This window comes from Rhinatrema bivittatum, chromosome 2 (assembly GCF_901001135.1).
Source record: "Rhinatrema bivittatum chromosome 2, aRhiBiv1.1, whole genome shotgun sequence".
Classification (NCBI taxonomy): Eukaryota; Metazoa; Chordata; class Amphibia; order Gymnophiona; family Rhinatrematidae; genus Rhinatrema; species Rhinatrema bivittatum.
In genome coordinates, this window is record NC_042616.1 from 600,646,047 (window position 1) to 600,665,307 (window position 19,261).

At 41.3% G+C, this 19,261-nt stretch overlaps 1 protein-coding gene across 5 annotated transcripts in view; it reads right to left on the reverse strand.

Annotated features, from left to right (window-relative positions):
* OSBPL1A (oxysterol binding protein like 1A) overlaps positions 1-19,261 on the reverse strand; it is a 546,359-nt gene that overhangs the window by 20,077 nt on the left and 507,021 nt on the right. For all 5 annotated transcript variants that reach the window (XM_029591150.1, XM_029591146.1, XM_029591149.1 and 2 more), the window contains 3 exons: positions 16,689-16,815; positions 5,275-5,391; positions 2,042-2,165 (listed from right to left, as the gene is read on the reverse strand). In XM_029591150.1, coding sequence (XP_029447010.1) covers positions 2,042-2,165; positions 5,275-5,391; positions 16,689-16,815 — 368 coding nt within the window. The remainder of the gene's footprint in view (positions 1-2,041; positions 2,166-5,274; positions 5,392-16,688; positions 16,816-19,261) is intronic.

Genomic DNA, 19,261 nt, shown 5'->3' on the forward strand with positions numbered 1-19,261 from the left:
TTTATTCATGCCCTCTAGACTTGATGGATCCACAGTGTTTATCCCACGCCCCTTTGAAGTCATTCACAGTTTTAGACTTCACCACTTCCTCCAGAAGGGCATTCCAGGCATCCACCACCCTTTCCGTGAAGAAATACTTCCTGACATTGGTTCTTAGTCTTCCTCCCGGGTCCAACATATTCTTGTCTAGAAAGTTGGCTTGGATGTTTTCGACTCCTGCAATATGAGTTGCTGAAAGATGAAGGAGATTCAACTCTTCCCAGTGGAACATCAAAGCCTTGCCTCTTGTGCTACCATCTGACTCCTTGTCTGTTTACATAAGCTGCAGTGGCATTATCTGAGAGCACCTGAACCACCCTTTATCAAAAGTAGGAAATGCCACAAGACCAACCTGATGGCCCTGGTTTCCAGCCTGTTTATGGACCATGAAACTTCTTGCAGAGTCCAACAGGTCAATAAGGTCTTCTGCTGGGGTCACATATGGGCTCTGGCCCAAGAAACCAACTCCAAAGTGGCTATCCTGGAACCTGCAGATACTACAAAGCCCTGGGAGCTCTCTATGAAAAACCTGCACTTGAGCTAGCAATTTGGCCACTCTATCCTATGTCATGAAGCCTCAGACCTCCTGGGTATCAAAACCAGCCCCCAGATACTCCAGGGACTGAGAAGGAATCTAATTGGCTCTTTAAATAATTCACTACCCAGCCTAAGCCTTACAAGTACTTGAACCATCTTGGCTGACGCAGACTGGCTGTCAAACATTTTGGCCCTTATTAGTCAACCATCTAATTATAGATGCACCATAATCCCTTTTTTGCACAAGAAAGCTGAGACTACCACCATTACCTTGGAAAAGGTTCTTGGTGCTGTGGTGAACCCAGAGGGAAGAGTTCTGAAATGAAAGGGCATCCCCAGAATACAAAAATTGCAGAAACCTCTTGTGATTTTTCCCAGTGGGAATGTTAAGATAAGCCCCTGTGAGAGTTCAAACAATAAAAGGTACTCTCTGCCTCACTGCTATGAAGACTGAATGAACAGTTTCCTTACGGAAAAGGGTTATCTGAGGACATCTGTTGACCCCTTTGAGATCAAGGATCGCCCAAAGAAGGATGGTTCCCTCCTGTCCAATACCCTGGCACCATTTGAGGCTTAGGCCCATGGCTCCAAGGTTTGGAGTCACTCCAGAATAAATTTTACCCGCTACCCCCTTGGAATTTGACATGGGGGGGGGGGGGGGAGACACCATAAAATGGTTCAAAAATGGGAAAGGCAAATTCTAGAGAATAATCATTACACACAATGTCTAGGACCAACAGGTCAGGTTATATGAGCCCAGGCCTGGTAGAAAAGCAAAAGGCAACCAACCAACCGCAACTATTACAGAAGAGACCCACTGGCTTTCATTGGGCCCACTGGGTTGTTCCAGTAGTTCCAGCAATCTCACGCCTCGATTTTCTTATGGGCCCCCCCCCCCCCAAATGGTTCTTTCCACAAAGCCTATTTGAGGGGGGTAGAAATCTTCCCCAGCTTTAGCCATTGGCATCAATGAAACGATTGCAAGTTATGTTCTTATGAAGCAGCAACAAACAGAACAAGGGGGACATTTATTTTTAACTCAAAGTGGTTAATTTTTGGAACATTTTGCTGGAGCAGTGATTTATTACGCTATTTCACAGAAATACAAAATTAGGAAAAGCCTTAGTAAATCAGCCCTAAATCTATTTCAAAGTAAATTGGACAATATTTTAGTGGCAGTTTTGAGTATGATTTAGCTTACAAATCAGTGGAGGAAAGCACTAATACCATGATTCTCACATTTGAGGGGGGAGAGGGCATCAAGGAGACTCACGATTGCAGAACTGGCTACATATGCAGTGGTTTTTTTTTCATTTTCCCCTGGATTGCCACAGAGAAAACTGTTAGACAATCAGAAGGCCGGACTCATCGCATCTCTGGTCTTCTTTCAGACTAACCAGCTATGCAACTCTTTGCAAACCAGCTCTGGACAAATGACAGTTGTAAAGTATAATTGCTTTCTTACCTATTTCTCCATTTTCCATAGCCCTTATATCTGGTCGCAGCCTACAGTCTGTTATAGGAATAATGTTTTCCATTTCTTTATCCAATTCATTCAAAGCCATAGCGAAACTTGTGAAATTGTACATCTAAAAACAGAAAAGACAAGAAATGCCCTCCATAAAAAGATTTTTTTTTTTTGCTGCTTTAAATATCCTGTGTATCAGATGTTCCCAACTAGCGTGCTCAGGGGAACCTCATACGCTGCAGAATTTTGCAACCCCTGCCCAGGCAGAGAAGATGGGAGCAGATCCCTTTTCCTGCTACATCCCCCTGTGTATGGCCTCTCGTCAGCAGGAGTCATCAGTGCTCCTAATCTGCTACTGCTCCCGCCTCCTCTACCAGCTTCCTGCTGAAGTCGGAATTGTGCAGGGCCAGTGGGTCTTGCAAGACTACAGGGCACCGCACAATTCCAGCTTCAGTAGAAAGCAGGCAGAGGAGACGGCAGCAGCAGGAGGGAAGGAGTATTGCTCACCTGATGGAGATGATTCTAAGGGGGGGGAGGGGAAGATGGTAATGCTAGGCGGTTGGGGCAGGGAAGGGATGGTGGTATTAAGGAAAGAAGGAAAATGGTGATGGCCTGGGCTGGGAACAGGGAGGTTAAGATGGGATGGCAGCAATGCCGAGGGGGCAAGATGGAAGAGAAGGCAGTGATGCCAGGGAGGGGTAGCGAAGGAAGTTGATGTGCTGTGAAAGCGAACGCAGTGCTGGATGAGCTGCGGCAGAAGTGCAGCAGTGGCTCCCAGCCTGTTATGCATTTTTGAACACAATTCCAGATCCTAGAAATGGAAATGCAGAAACTTTTTAATGAAGCTACCAAGGCTGACTCTCCTTTAGAAATATAGCCAAAGATCTCTTATGTTGATTATTTATAAATGGAGCAATAAATGCACTAGTTTCTAGTTTATTAGGTTTTATATACAGTCATATTGGAAGGTCCATCACAACAGTTTACAATAAAAAGAAATAAAATACAATAAATCATCAATAAGAACAAATTAATACATGATATATAGTTCTAAAATTATAAATAGTTAAGAACAAGTACAAAATTTAAAGCATAAAGCGAATACAAGGTAAAATTAAGTACAATAAGAAATAAAAGCAGTAAAAATATGAACAGCTTTAGATAAAAACAACAAATTTTGTTAGATTCTGCATAGGCAGCCAAAAAGCCATGTTTTAAGATCGGACTTAGACCCAATGGGAGCATGTTCTACTACAAAACTAAGTTTTATAATCCCTCGAGACAATGGAGATTCACTCATGGTATTACTGTTTACTGAATGGGGATATTTGGAAGAAGGCTTTTTCCTATGCAGCACTTGTGACCTGGAACTCTCCCCCTAAGCAGTTACAAACTAATATGGACTCTCATTTAAGCAGCATTGTAAAGCTCAGTATTTTACACTTGCTTTTAAGGTCAGATTTTAATTATATTATTGAGGGGAGTTCTGACTAATGCTATTTGTTTTTCTGTTGTAATTAGGTTTTTATATAGGTTTTAGTTTGCATTCTATTTTGCTGTAAGTAACCTACCTCTGACAGGCATCTCAAATTTTAGAATGAATAAATGCTGTGTCCTGCCATGCAGGAGAGTTGGGTTCAATTCCTGAGTTTGGCTTCTACTACTTGGGCCAGCAGGGGCTGCAAACAGTTCCAGTCATTGCCCAACCCTACTGAGAAGAGACAGGGTGCATTCATTCTGGACTCCAGAGAAACCCCCAGCTGTGGGCTGTTGCCAAGACAACTGGGATAAATGTGTGTGTGGGGGGGGGGGGGGGGGGAGAAGGTTAAAAATGAGAAAAACCCTTGAGTGGTTATAAATGAAGGCTCACTACACTATAACCTTAGTTGAGGGAGGCTCTGATTGAGCTGAGGCCCAAAGGAGGAAGCTGACAAGCAAAAAGCATGAGCATGTCAAACTGGTTTACAATAAATAGCATACCAGAGTGAACACATTTTAAGAATGATGTTCACCCCAGACCAAAAGGTTCCTTCTGATCCCTATGGTGTGCATCTTTTTGCAGTACGGCTGGGCTGTCATATTGTACCACCAAGCAATATAGGAATATGACTGTATTGCCAACTTTCATTACAAGTTCAAGGTTTGTGTTTGTTATGGGGGTGGGGGGGGGGGGGGGGGAGTCTTCTGATCTTACCAGAACCTATTTCAGTGTTTGGTGGTTCACAGCTGTCTCTTAAATTTTAGCTGTGCTCATAGGCATTTTTCTTCCCAGATTGTGTTCTTCTAGTACCCCTAAAATAGGTTACCCATTGAGTTGCTTCAGCGGAGGCATTTCAGCTATAGCTCTCTGCAGCCTGTAGCAAATACATCCCTGAGGCAGTCAGCAGTCTGTTGCTGTGGAGTGCTGCCCAGCACATAGCTGCTACTCCAGAGGCTTGTAAGCCCAGCAATCAAAATACTGTCATACTGGGTTGTTGGATCAGCAATTATAAACTCAAGACAGTTCTTGTTTACATCCCATGAAATGTAAACAAGGAACAGATTGTAAACCCATGAATTTATGAAAAGAACTGAGTAAGATATACATTAACATTTTCTTGCTTCAGCTTACGAATGGGTGAGTTGTTTCAGGCTTAGCATAGATCCACCGGCTCAGATTCGGATGGTCTTCAGAACAACTTCAGAGTTGTGCATGTGCTTGTCCTGATTCTGATGTTTAAGAACACCAGAAGTTATCATCCATTTGTACTTCAGTAAAATCAAAGGTTCATTTTCATTGGGCAAAATAACTGCAGTCAGTTACCATGATCATAAAACTTGCCACTAACCTGGGTTTGGTGCTCAAGTGGCCTTTATTGGACTACAACTGCTAGATTATGAAACTGGAAAACTGAGGTAATAAGTCCATGAAATGATCATGGCCTTTGTAATTCTCTTCTTAAATTTGTAGGTGATTGGGGATCATGCTGAAAACCTTGCCTGTAGGGGATGGTTGTGGGCCGAAGAGAGCAGAGTTTGTGATCATGAGTAGTCTGCCCTGAGCTCTAGTCCATATAAATTGAGTTCTTCTGGGTCAAATCCTCTCTCTAAGGATACAGGGTAGCAAGGCCTCACATACCAGAAACAATCAGTACTTTAGTAGTTACAGTTCAAATGACCATTCTTTCCCTATTGAAAACGGTTGAGAAATATACTCCTTTAGAAAAGCAAACGTTTATTGTCTGACTAACCTGTGCAGAATTGGAAGGCCTTGGGGCTATCCTCCACAGTAGACTACTTCCAGGAATAACATGTACACTTTCAGAATCTGGCAGTGGCATTTCATCTGGTTCCTCAGTATTTTCTGTCTACAAAGAGTACAAAGAATAGAACATGAACTGTTGCATCTAACAAAGTTGGGTTCCATACTACGAGTTATTACTCAGGAAAAGGACCTTGGAGTCACTGTAGACAATACATTGAAATCCTCAGCTCAGTATTCGCCAGTGGTCAAAATAGCAAATAGAATGTTAGGCATTATTCAAAAAGAGAGAAACTGAATATCACAACGTCTCCCTATAAATTTATGGTGCGACCATTCCTTAAGTACTGTGTGCAATTCTGGTGGCCCCATTTCAGAAAAGATATAGCAGAACTAGAAAAGGTAGCGAAAAAGGCAAAAAAAAAGAAAAAAAAGATAAAGGGTATGGAAAAGCTCACATGAAAAAAAAAAAAAGGACTTGACAGGTTAGGGCTCTTCAGCTTGGAAAAGAGATAGCCAGAGGGGATATGACAGAAGTTTATAAAACATTAAGTGATATGGAGCAAGTAAATAAGGGGCAGTTATTTATACCTTCAAATAGTACTAGGACTAGGGGAAATTCAATGGAAGTATTTTTTCCAGTCAATGCACAATTCAACTGTTGAATCTGCTACTGGAGAAAGTGGTCAAAGCCAGTGGGTATAACTGGGCTTAAAAGAAGTGTGAGGATAGGACCTTAACTATTAGCAAGGTAGGCTTGGGGAACACAATCTCTTACTACTAGAAGTAAGCGACCTACATTGGCCACTGTTGGAGATCAGAAGCTAGGCTTAATGGACTACTGGTCTGACCTAAAATGGCATTTATGTTTAAAAAAAGTAAATTGAAAACCATGCATATGCATTTAGCACTTTTCTATTACAGTACTGAAAGTTAACTGGATCTCATCGGGTTTTGGTCAGTTTCAACAATATAATTTTCCCCCAAGTCTGGGCACAAATGGGGTAGTTAAGCATCGCCTCTGGACAAAAATGAATTGACCTAATCCTGAAACACTTGACATCTTGGAAAATGCTAACAAGGGAGTTCTGGGGAATTTTATTACACTAAATTTAAATCTCTATGTAGACAATGTACCTGGATATGCATGCAAAATACACTACACCAATGGTGCAATCTTCAAAATGTCCACATTGTGTATTTTTTACACATGGGTGCTGTAATAGCTTTCAGAGAGAAAGATACATTACTTTTACTTTGGAACTTGTGGGTACAAAGCAAACATGACCATTTGCACCTTTTTTCCTGTGGCTGGAATTTTTCTGTACAAGAATGTGCAAAGATTTGAAAATGGCACCCTCACAAACTTTTTTCCCCCCTGAATTGCACCCAGAAATGCCTCCTTTCAGAGTGGCTATAAGTCCATGCATTTCAGCTGCATTAAGGGTGGCCAATTTTCAGACAGCTGATTTATGCAGGTAAAATGATTTTTATGCACAGAAAGTTTTGAAAATTGCCCTCCAAATCATCAGTTGGATGTGTTCAGTATCACAAAAACAGGGATACGAGCTATAAGGCAACCAAGCATTCCCAAACAATTTAAAGAAATGCAGTTAATTATAAGCAGTCACTCAAACTTGTACCAACATTATTCAATTACAAGTACTAATATATACACAGCAAAACCTTTGGATCCATTAACAAACCACATCACTTCTTGTGTCTTCTGTCCTAATTTAATATAGTTTTAAAATCTTGTATTAATATTTCCACTCAGTCCAAAATGAATAAATTCAGGTAAAGGTCTTCCATTAATATGAAGAAAAAGACCAACAATCTTAAGTGGCTCCTCCATGTTTTAAATTATATTAGTGCAATCACTATATAAAGCTCAGAGCAACCAGATTTAAATGGAAAGGTCAAACGATATACAATAACTTTTTAGTGACCCCTATTCCTATTTAACAACTCTCAAGATGCTGCTGTTATTGTTTGACCATCATAATAGGCATCATTGTGTGGTGTTGTACAGCCATTATCTCTCTGCCTTATATTTAATCATTGGTCAGTCCATTATTTGAACTCTATTTTTTCAGTTTTTATGTGCATCTCTCACCCGTGCATTTAAAATCTTGTCTGCGATTCAATAACTGATGTGCTTTGCTTATCTTATCGTCTTATTCCACACACTCTTTTCTTTACTTTGTTACTTCTGCTGCTGTAAACCAACCATGATTTTTCTGCCCGAACTTTCAGCAATGAGGACAATTGACCCACTGCTTTCTTCGTGCCCGACACTGTACTGTGTTTCGGACTCTATGACGTCCTTCATCAAGGGCTCATATCTGCGTTTTCAAAGCGGCACGGCGTTTCTCAGCGTGTTCATCTATTCTTCTTGATGAAGGACGTCAGAGTCCGAAACACAGTACAGTGTCATGCATGAAGAAAGCAGTGGGTCAATTGTCCTCATTGCTGAAAGTTCGGGCAGAAAAATCATGGTTGGTTTACAGCAGCAGAAGTAACAAAGTAAAGAAAAGAGTGTGTGGAATAAGACGATAAGATAAGCAAAGCACATCAGTTATTGAATCGCAGACAAGATTTTAAATGCACGGGTGAGAGATGCACATAAAAACTGAAAAAATAGAGTTCAAATAATGGACTGACCAATGATTAAATATAAGGCAGAGAGATAATGGCTGTATAACACCACACAATGATGCCTATTATGATGGTCAAACAATAACAGCAGCATCTTAAGAGAGGTGTTAAATAGGAATAGGGGTCACTAATAAGTTAATAAATTATATTAGATCACACTGTTGTGGATCTGTCCTGTTAATGAGTAAACAAACCTCTTAAGATCTAATTGTTCAAAATTTATGGCCACTAAAATAAGCCTTCAAATATAATTTTTTTTTGTCCCTGGGGAAAAAAAAAAAAAAAAAAAGTCATCCTTCAGGGCAAATTCTGGTGCTGGATTATCAAGTACCATATCCTTTTGGGCCAAACTACAGCCCCCAATTTGATCATAGACTGGTCTTGAATTCTTCAACCAGACTGGGTATAAAGCAGTTACTTACCTGTAAACAGAGGTTTCTCAGAGGACAGCTGGATGTCAGTCCTCACACATGGGTAACATTATCCGATTGAACCGGGCACGGAAAACTTATGTCCGTTTCTAAAACTTTGAGCCTCACTGAGCATGCCCATGCATGCATACCATGCGGGGTCCCTTCAGTCTAATACAATAGCAAGAACAAACCATGTAGTGGAGACCCAACTCCATAGGGAAGTGGGTGGGTATCATGAGGACTGACATCCTGCTGTACTCTGAGAACATCTGTTACAGGGTAAGCAACTCTGCTTTCTCAGAGGACAAGCAGGATGGCAGTCCTTACACATGGGTGAATCCCTAGCTGCAGATGGCACCCCAACAAAAAAGGGAATAAAAATGGTGCCAATGGGCACAACTATAACCAGCTTTTTATGTTGTATATACCCTAAGGGGGAGGGGAGGGGGCAGCTTGAAGAAACAACGGGCACTAGCCAGGAACTGAGTTAGATTTTATATCTCAAACAAGTTCTAGAGGACAGACTGGCCAAACCTGCTGTCGATGCGACATATCTGTCCAAAGGGTAGTTTGATGGGAATGAGTGGATGGAAATTCACATTGCAGCTTTGCAGATTTAATCCATGGGGGCTGATCACAAGTGAGCCACTGATGCTACCATGGCCCATTAGGGTCAAGCATGCCTGGGCGTAACAGAAGAAATACAATCTACTAGCCAGTTGGAGAGTGTTTGCTTGGCAACAGCAATCCCCAGCTTACCCAGCTCAAAACCAACAAAAAGCTGGGAGGACTTTCTATGAGCTTCTGTCCACTCCAGATAGGCCAATAATCTCTTGCAGTCCAAACTGTTTAGGGCTTGTTCACCTTGGTGAGAATGAGGCCTGGGGAAAAATGTTGGCAGGACAATTGACTGGTTAAGATGGAATTCCAACTGAACACTCAGCGCCCACTTTTGGTGCATTTTTGTCAACCTATTGATAAGGTGTGGGGAATTTCTGAATTTAAGTTAAAAGGCTGATTAATTTATAGGCAGGTGACATTTTCACACTGAAAAAACAAATAAAAAAATTAAAGGATGAGCTAGGGATGGCAGGGTTGGGAAATACAAACTTCTGTATTTTTCCTGCCTGACTACCTATTTAATACAACATGCACAAAACTTCTGGTTTTTGCAATAATTGGAGATTTCAATTACCCCAATATCAACTGGGTAAGTGAAACATCAAGACATGCTAGAGAGAGAAAGTTCCTGGATAGAATAAATAGATTTATGGAGCAATTGGTTCAGAAACTGAGAAGAGGGAGAAATTTTAGATATTCTCAGTGGAGACCACTATCTGGTAAGAGGTAACAGTGGTTGCAATAGTGAACATAATGATGAAATCTGAATTAATGACAGGAAAGGGGACAACTAAGTAAAATCCATGGCTCTAGTACTAAACTTTCAAAAGGGAAACTATGAAAAAATGAGAAAAAACTGAAAGGTGCAGCTACAAAGGTAAAGTGTGTAACAGGCATGGAAACTGTTTAAAAATACCTGCTTACAAACTCAGTCCAGATGTCAGCATGGTTGCAAAGTGAGGTGAGAGGCTATTTTAGTCAAAAGATCTTCATTCAAAAATTGGAAGGATCCAGAGGAAAATGGATAAAGCATAAGCACTGGTAAGTTGTAAGACACTGATAAGACAGGCTAAGAGAATTTGAAGAGAAGTTGGCCATAGAGGCAAAAACATAATACCAAGTATGCCTTATATTTTAAAATGTTTGTATGTTCTTCATTCCTCTCAATTGAAGCAGACTTTTTTCAAAATGGCCGTTGAAATGTCATTCACCTTATTTGATGTGATTCCCCCCCCCCCCCGTCATATCCAGCTGTCAATCCTCCCCAGTCGACGGGGTTTCCTTTAAAAATGGCACCTTTTTCAAAGTTCATTGTCAATACCGGGAAGTAATGCTGACAGGTAGCTTGTGGCACCAAAAAGTAAGTAACAATTCTTGACAGGAAAGTTTCATCTGAAATATTATAACTTTTATCGGAAGTTTGTCAGCCTTGTTTATTCTATAATTTCAGCGCATCTAAAAATTACTCCTGATGGTACATTGACCACATTCTTTCAAATAGTAAGTGTTCCAGTTCCTCTTGCAGCCATGTTTTACAAGCTAGTTGCTGTTATAAAAGGGCTTTTTTCTTTTATCCTTCATTGCACAGATATATTCATTCACAGCTTTCAGCGTGGTGTTCCCTGAAGAAGTACAAACCACTTCGAAACACTCACAGTGTCTGAAGACTCATATCGCTGCACTACTGATCATTTAAAAGACAAGTGTAGATGATTTAAGTACAGCTGCATTGTGGACATTTTATTCAAAGATAAGTGCAATTTTGTATAGCCCCTACCTATCAGTAAGAAGGGGAATACATTAATCATCAAGACTCTTATATGAGCACATAAGAAGTGACCCTATGATTATAAAGACCCAGTGCTCGTAAAGACTTACACATATTAGCCACCAGATGCAAGGGTGCTGTATGATGGTCACTTCACATACAATAAAAGCTTATTCATATAGCGGAATATTTCCTATTTTGTTTTGATACAAGTTTTTCCTGCTATTTTTTGGGATAGTATTATTTTAGTTTTTGGAACTGGAACATATGCAGGTCAGGGGCTGGATAGAGAGGACAGGGTGAGGGGCTGGAGGACTGAGGCAAAAGGACAAGGGCAAGCCAGAATGTGGACTGGACAAGGACTAGACAGAAGAGTCAACAATAAACTGGACTAGAGGGAACAGGCAACAAACAGGAAAGCCCAACAGGGCACAAGGCTGGCTATGCCTAGAGGCTATAAGGTAAGGCAGAAAAGCCCAAGAGGGCACTGAATATGGCAGGTAGGTCTAGGAGGCTGCAGAGCAAGGCCAAAAGGCCTACAAGGGCCAAAGCAAGGCAGGTAAGCCTGGAACGCCACAGAACCAGACAGAAGACCAAAGAAGGCTACAAAGTAAGGCAGAGTAACCAAACAAGGCAGGCCAGATCAGAGAGCCAAGGTAATGCAATCAATGTCCACTGAGGTACTGGTACAGGGCTGGGGCTGAGGAATCAGGTGACCAGCGAGGAGATAAGTTTCACAGCTGGGGGGCAGTGCTCATTGAGGACCCCTGATGGAGGGAAGGCTAGGCAATAGGTAAAACTGTAAAAGTGCCCCCCCCTTAAGACCCCTCTTCCTGGGTCATTTGCCATGGTAGTTGTGGTTAATAGGTACTGGAGCAGAATCTCTCCAGAGCTGAAGTACTAGGCTGGGGTCTGTCCAGGTTTAAGGTACAAAATCAGTCTTTTGGGTGCTGAAGTACTGAGCCAGAGGCTCTCTGGGGCTGAGGTGTTGAAACAAAGCTTTGGTGGCAACAAAGCACTGGATCATAGTTTCTCTGGCCTTCAAACGTGGGACCAGAGGCTCTCTGGTGGTAATGCACTGGATTGTCTCTTGGAGAGCAGAGGTGTCAGGCCAGAATCCTTCTGGCACTGGGTGGCTGTACTGGCATCTCTCAGAGGCTAGACTGCTGAGTCAGACTTTCTGTGGCCGGGATCTTAAGCCAGAGTTTTGTTGGTGCTGGGCAGCTGGCCTGGCACAGCCTCTTTGCTGCTGGATGGCTAGAACAAGCTCCTTCTGCAGCGAGTTGACTGGAATGGATGGGCCAGACTCTTCCTGGAATGGTTTGGCTAGAATGTAGTCTTAAAACAGGATCTGCTGAATTGGGTCTCTTATGATATGGAGTTGGAATTCTGGGCTCCTCCTGGAGCTGAGGCACAGATGACACCGACAGAACTTGTAATAGAATATGGAATGAGCAGAAGGCACTAGACCTTGCTGGAGATAGAACTACAGATGTGGTGGGAACAATAGTCTGGAATGGATCAGTCTTGTTCACTCAGGAGGGAGCCAAAAATCACATGTGCAGAAGCTACATGCTATACCCCTGGGAGTCAGAGCTGATCTCATTAAGTTTTGCTGCCTGCATCTGATTGCTGCTGTGTTCCTGGGGCTGAATCAAATAGCTCTTTAAATCAAAATCTTTGCCATCTGACAACAGGGCAGAGGAATTGAAGGAGTACTGCATATAGAAAAAGAATTTGCCCTTGTTGGTAAGTAATTTAAATTAAATTAGCAAGCTGTGGTTGAATTAGCCACGCTTTTCTAGGTATTAAAGCATAATTTACCTTTACAGGTCTGGTTTTAATTTTCTGTGGATGAATTTACTTGTGTTTGAGTGCACTGTGGTTTTCAAGAGAGCTGGACTGGGAGCTTCCTCAGCAGATTGCATGTGGGCAGGCACCAGGGTTTGTAGCTTGGGAGGCATTTTTTTAAATAGTTATTTGACATTTTTCAAAACAAACAAGTACACACTTGTACAGAAAAATGAGGTTGGTTAATTATTTAATATCAATATTACATTGACTATAGTAAAGGTAATATGTAAATTCAACTAAGCAACTCACTTATTTGGAGGAAACAGAACTCAAGATAAGCGTTATAAATGAAGCACTAAATATGAAAAAAAAAAATAGAGCATTCAAACATTTACAATCTGACAATATTCATAAAAAAGCTAAGCAGAACTAGCTTGAACATCAAGGTAAGATCTCAAATGAGCAGGATCAAAATAAACAAATCTGTATTCCAAATGAGAAAATATACATTTACAAGGGTATCAAAGTGTGAACTTCGCACCCAAAGCAATAGCCTCAGCATGCATAGCAAGAAATTTTTTATGTCACTCTTGAGCTACACGGGTAATTGCTGGATATATCCAAATTTGCTGACCATAGAAAGTAGATGTTCTATAACGGAAAAGCATTCTAATCTCTATCTTGGGGAAAAACAAAAATAAAGTCCCGCATCCATCGATGTTTCCAAGAATTCAGTTAATTTCAAATTGGGATCCTGATCTTGACCTTCAGGGCTAATAATCTGGATGCTTTATAAAATAGGCTTTAGCAATAGTCTGTTTTAGCTTCCATGGGTATCTTAAGAACCTCTGAAGTATATTTTTTAGATAAATCAATAGAGGAAATCAGACTGAAGAAAATTCAAAAGCCTGAAATGTAAATATCAAAGAGTTCTCAATGTTTTCCAATTTCCTTGAGACATTTCAGACTGAACCAAAGTCCCAATGACCTGTTGTACAGAAGCAACTTGCTTTTCCAGTTCTTCAATTTTCTCAGAATGTGAACCCAATAGAGTTTCAGTAGACTGAATATGAGAGAAGGAACTAGAAGGTATATCCACTATCGAAGAAATAGATTTCTCCAAAACCAACACTAACTAAACAGAGTCTGAATGCCTCAGCAATGAAGGACTAACATGTTCCAATTCTTTTCTGCTCTGTGGAGAAGAAGCCCGAGTTCTTCACCCTGCTGTGGCATCAAGATTAACATCTGGGGTCTAACCACAGGGGCTTGAGGCCCTCCCACAATCTCTAAAGGATCTTCTAAGCCACTCACCGAATTCCTCACATCTGCAGCAGGGGAGTCTTCCCCGGGTACCATCAATCCAGGGCTCAGCAGCAACCCACATGGCAGTAGTCACCTGCAGATGATATCCGGAGAGGGAGGAGGAGTAGTAGTTGGGGCACCAGGATTTATCACCGAGAACGCATCTGGCATAGAGATGAACATTGAGGCGAGGAAAACCTCAATTTTTTGGTTGGAGGGGTCAGATTTGGGCGTGACTGGGATCATCTCCCTAATCCTTGCATTCCACTTGTAATGAGGCATGCTAGAATAAAGAAACTAGGGATGATTGATTGAAGAGCTCCAAACACAACTTCTCTGCTGAGGCCACCTTGTGTCCTGGAATTATTTTCCCATGGGAGGCTTTTTCTTTTTTTTATAAAGATTCACAACCCATAGAAGTTTGTTTAGGATGATAATTCCAAAAATTGCATTCAGGATGGAAAGCACTTCACTTGGAGAGAGCAGAGGTGGCTCAATGAAGATGCACTGAGAGACTGTATAGGTAGGGTTAAGTAGGGCTTGGGTCAGCAAGGAGATAAGTTGCCCAGCTGGGGATTGTGCAGAGGATGCTGCACAGCAGGCAAAACCGTAAACTCTTCTCTTCAGCAGGATGTATAGAAAAATATCCCCCTCCCCCCCCCAAATTTGATTGAATGCTCAACAATTCTGCTTAGCAATCTATTTTATGGACTTGAAACTAGATTCAGCATCGCAGCAATTTGTTTAGTCAAAAAATTGATAGTCACTAAAAACCTTAAGTCTGTCAGACTGAAGAGTTTCTATATCAGTCTAAACATTTTGAAGCCTCTTAGAAGACACCAGAAGCATGTGCAAGCTCAGCATGAACTGTCAGATTCTAGAGATGAGGACCTGTGCCATCCTTTGCTGAAAGTACAACTGTCCTTATGAAAACAATTTTTTGGCTTTCTGAAAATGTTTTATTTAGCCAGTCCATTGCAGCCTCTAAGGTAGGACGAGGAAAAATGGCATTAGCTTGGTGAGGTGGTCCTGGCTGGAAGTTGTCATAGGAGAGGAGCCTTTGGTCTCAATTCATCATGACCTGTACATAATACTCTTGGTGCAGACTGGATAGAACTTAACTGATCAACAGACATCCATGGGGATGCAAGTTCCCCAAAGCATTCTAGGTCAGCATATCCTCTATGTAAGAGAAACTGAAAACCCATTTAATTTGTAAAGTTTTCTAAGAACTAATAAGCCTACAAGTTCCTCAGAGTCACAGACATCCTCATGATTAATGCGATCTGGAGCAGGATAAGATGCCAAGCTCAAAACACTGGGATGAAACTCAAGTAACTCCTCAAATTATTTTATCTAGTTATTTGTAAGAGAATGCATAATGGAGCTAAGAATATAACAGCGAGCTAATTTCTTTTGAAATAAAAAACCCCCCAAAACTCACACCAGTTGGCTATTGTTCTCCTGGCCTTGCTTTCCTAATGGGCTTTTGTTTCATGTCTAACTTGCAAGCTGCCTTGTTTTAATGGAAAGTGGAGGGTGTCTAGCACTGGCAATTTTTTCTGAATAAAACCCACTGCTGATTAGGTACCACAATTTGGAGAAATTACCAAGATTTTCCCACTACTAGGCAGTTTCTGTGTTTCTAAAACCAGATATCTCCTGACCAAAGTGACTTGGATAATCCAATCTATGCCTTATTACTTGAAAGTCTGCAATATGATTTTTCGTCTTTCTTGCACCTCAGTTTTATTCAGGAAAACTTGAAAAGGTTTATCACCACGAAGTGCTAGCAGCAAAATCTAATCTGAATAAGTCTAAACAGAATATATTTTTCATAAGCAAAAATGGAGGAACATCATCAAAAACTTAAGTCAAACCTATTTCTAGTTCCCAAATTGCTTTATGCATCACTGTCCAGATTATGTTCTTGGTATTTCTGTACACGTACTCCTAAAATCAAATTTCAGATGTATCTTTTGTAAAGGTATTTTAAAATCAAGCCGGGCTGGCTTTTAGGGCGTGCAATTGTGTGATCGCACTGAGTGCCACCCTTAAGGGTGTGCCACAATCCCTTTCCATAAAACCGTCCTTCGGGCAAAAGAAAAGCCACTACCATGATTCTGATGCAGCCTGCAGGGGTGAAAGAGGAACTGGTCCTGAGAAAGCACCACTGTTGGCCTCCCTCCCCCATCCATGGCCTAGTCAAAATGGGGCTGATGGCTTAGCACTTGCAGCTTCCTGCCTCCTGCCACCAGTACTTCTCCCTCTGTGTACTTCAAACAGCTGATCAAAAAACTGAACTGTGCTGCGGGGAGAAGTTACAAATAAGAAAACCGGAGTAGACTTGTTCTGGATCAGTCCCTGCAACAAGAGCATCCCTGATGAGCAAGTTCAACTGGACCTACCCACAGCTAAGAGAGCAGAGAACCTAACCATGGGCCATCCATCTCTCTCTGGAGATGAAAAAGCAGAAGGGATTCCTTCAATCATCACCTCCTACTCTTGCTGCTGATGGACCTAGCTGTGAACTGAAGGGAGCAGTAGGGGACAGATGGACAGTTGTGGAAATAGAATGTCAAATGAAGGAGAGAAAAAAATGAGACAAAAACAGAACAAAAACAGAGTCAGATGGTAAGGAAGGAATAGAGAAAGGTTGTGAGAAGACAGAAGGAAGAGAGTAAGAAAGACAAGGAATGTAAGTGAGAAATTCTGTATGCGAATTAGAAGGATTGAGTGAGTAAAACAAGCCTAACCGATTCACTTGGAGAAAATTACAGATTAGAACATTGTTGTCCGATGCAGGTGCTAGATTTTTCAACATTACGTTTTTAAAGAACCTACCTGTTTTGCATTTTTCTTCTCTTCTGCATTTTTCTTGTCATTCTTTTTATAAGCATCAAATGTAGCAGGATCGACACTATACAAACACTCAGTCCATTTTCCATACAGTGCACACAGTTTCTTTTTACTATGAGAAAGTAAAATGATTTTTAGCAAAAACTCCTAAACAATGCTTTATAGTGTGCAGCACATTATCAAAGCTATTTTAAAGGGACCACATCTGGGTTGCTCTTCTCCACTTGACCTATTATAGATATTGCAGCTATACCTCAGTGCCCCAAGAGAGCACCTCATGCATACTGTATGAGTGTCATGGTTCCCACTGAAGAACGTTTCAACCCAGGACAGATTTAGGAACAAACAGTGTAGTTATATAGATTCGGGCTGACCAGAATGCTCATTTCTCAGTTGTATGATAAGGCGTGTGGATGCCCGATTTCCCCATATCCAAGACCCTCACAGCTAGTCTCTTGAAGTGGAAGTGATAACTACTTAGAATTACCTAGTTACTGGTTTCTTCCACAGGGTGGTAGGAAACTACTGGTAGTCTTTCAGTCCTCTCTTTAGACCTGTCTACTCTCTTATGGAAAATGTGCTTGTTACAAGTCTAATTATATCCAGTATCCCTGTAATAAGCAGAAAAGTGACACGCAATGGGGCTTATACGAGTGACGAGCCGAAGAGGATAATTTCTTTAATGCAACTAGGGTTATTGATTACATTCATAGGCTTGGTTCACGGCACAGTTCTTTAATGACGAAGGCTAAGGGAGCTGCCTCAAACAAACTTTTGGGGCAGTAACAACCATCCCCCAAAATACCCCTGCAGTGGATAGTTTACATAGAAATATAATGGCAGAAGAAGACTGGTCTGCCCATCCAATTTTTGTAGCTCTTATAATTCCCATCACTTCCTCAGAGGTTTTGTACAAAATTTTAACCCTACTGGCTTAAAAATTTTGTATTCTATTGCAAGTGGGGTTTCCATTCCCTGCCAGCAGTAAGGCGGCTCCACAGCAGCAGCACTCCAGGATTACATGCTGGTGGGGTTCCCAGTCATCACCAGCATTAAGACCAGGTGACAAGACAACCCTGGGACAGTAGGGAAAGGGATAGAGGGAGGGAGTGAAAAAGGAAAGGGGTGAATGAGTGAGGGGGAAGAGGTGTGAGTGGCATAGGTAAGGGTGTGAAAGAGGGAAGGGTGGTGTGAGAGAGGGTGTGTGAGGTGGAAGAGAGGAGTGAGAAGAGAAAGAGTAAGAAGCAGAGAAGGGAGCAAGACTGGGAGGTGAGTGGGAGCATGCATGGCTGGTGGAAGCACTAAGCAGCCATCTTGAGTGCCACAATTTTGGGGTGGTGCGCAGTGGCAGGACTGCGCCAATTACTTCTTGTTCTTCCTGCTCTCGCAGCCCTAGAAGAAAAGGTAATATTGCAGGGGCCTGCATGGGTAGGAAGGAGGTGGAGAAAGCGCTGCATCGGAGGGAGCAGAAGCAGCATTGGCTCGTGTCCCAGGAGAAGAGGATGAGTCCCATTGGCTATGTGAGTTGAAGGTGGAAGCTGCCATTTGTGTGTTTCAGAGAAGAGAGAGTTGACAGAAAGTTTTGGTTTGGTCCCTCCTACTCTTCCCTTCCCCTACACCAATCCACAACACACACAGGATGATTGGAAATCAAAAGTTCCCAGGTAAAGAAAGAACATTTTTTTTAATCCTTATTAATTGTATTTGCCTGTTATTTGATGTCTACTATTTTGACATTTTAATTGGTTTTTGGGAAGTTTTTAAAATTGTATGAGTTTTATTGGATTTTCATAGGCAGGTTTAAAATATGTTAGTATGTGTTGTCTGTATATCTTGTTTATTGTTTATGTTTTTATTGTAATTTGCTTAGAATGGATATGTGGTAATAAGTGGAATATAAATTATTGAACATACATACCAAATTGTCAATAAAAAATATTATACCAAAAAAACTGAACAGTATCATTTACTATTATGATTGCAGTTTTATTTTTTTTATTTTTGTGTTTGATTTATGAGGAATGTGATGCAATTTTTCCATTGTTGCAGTGCATACAGAGTCTGGCTCGCTGGAAATTAACATGGAGACTAAGTTCCGTAGATCCAGCCAGGATACCTATATATTAAAGCAGAGATCTTGTATAAGTACATGCATGAATTAGGATTCAGAACTCTACTGGGCAAATGTAGGAACCAAACACCTCATATGTCTAGCACCACTGTTTAAAATAACCTACCATAGAGTTCCCAATCTTTCAGGTAACATGGACCCCTTTTCAGCTTCAAAAAGTTTCACAGATGCCCACACTTCTCTAATTTTTGCATTCCACAACAAGAGAAAGGACATGCACGCCAGGATCATTCATAATGTATAAACTGATATAAACTGAATAAGTAGGGAGGGTAATTCCCAGAGCTACTTAAAAATTGCCCTCATAATTAAAGGTTGAGGCCATTCCACCTTCCAATACAGCTGCAATGGGGAAAAGGAAGAAAGTTAAAAAATGTTCCAAGTTGGCAATTTGGTATGAGCTGGCAGAAAATCAGCACCAGTACCT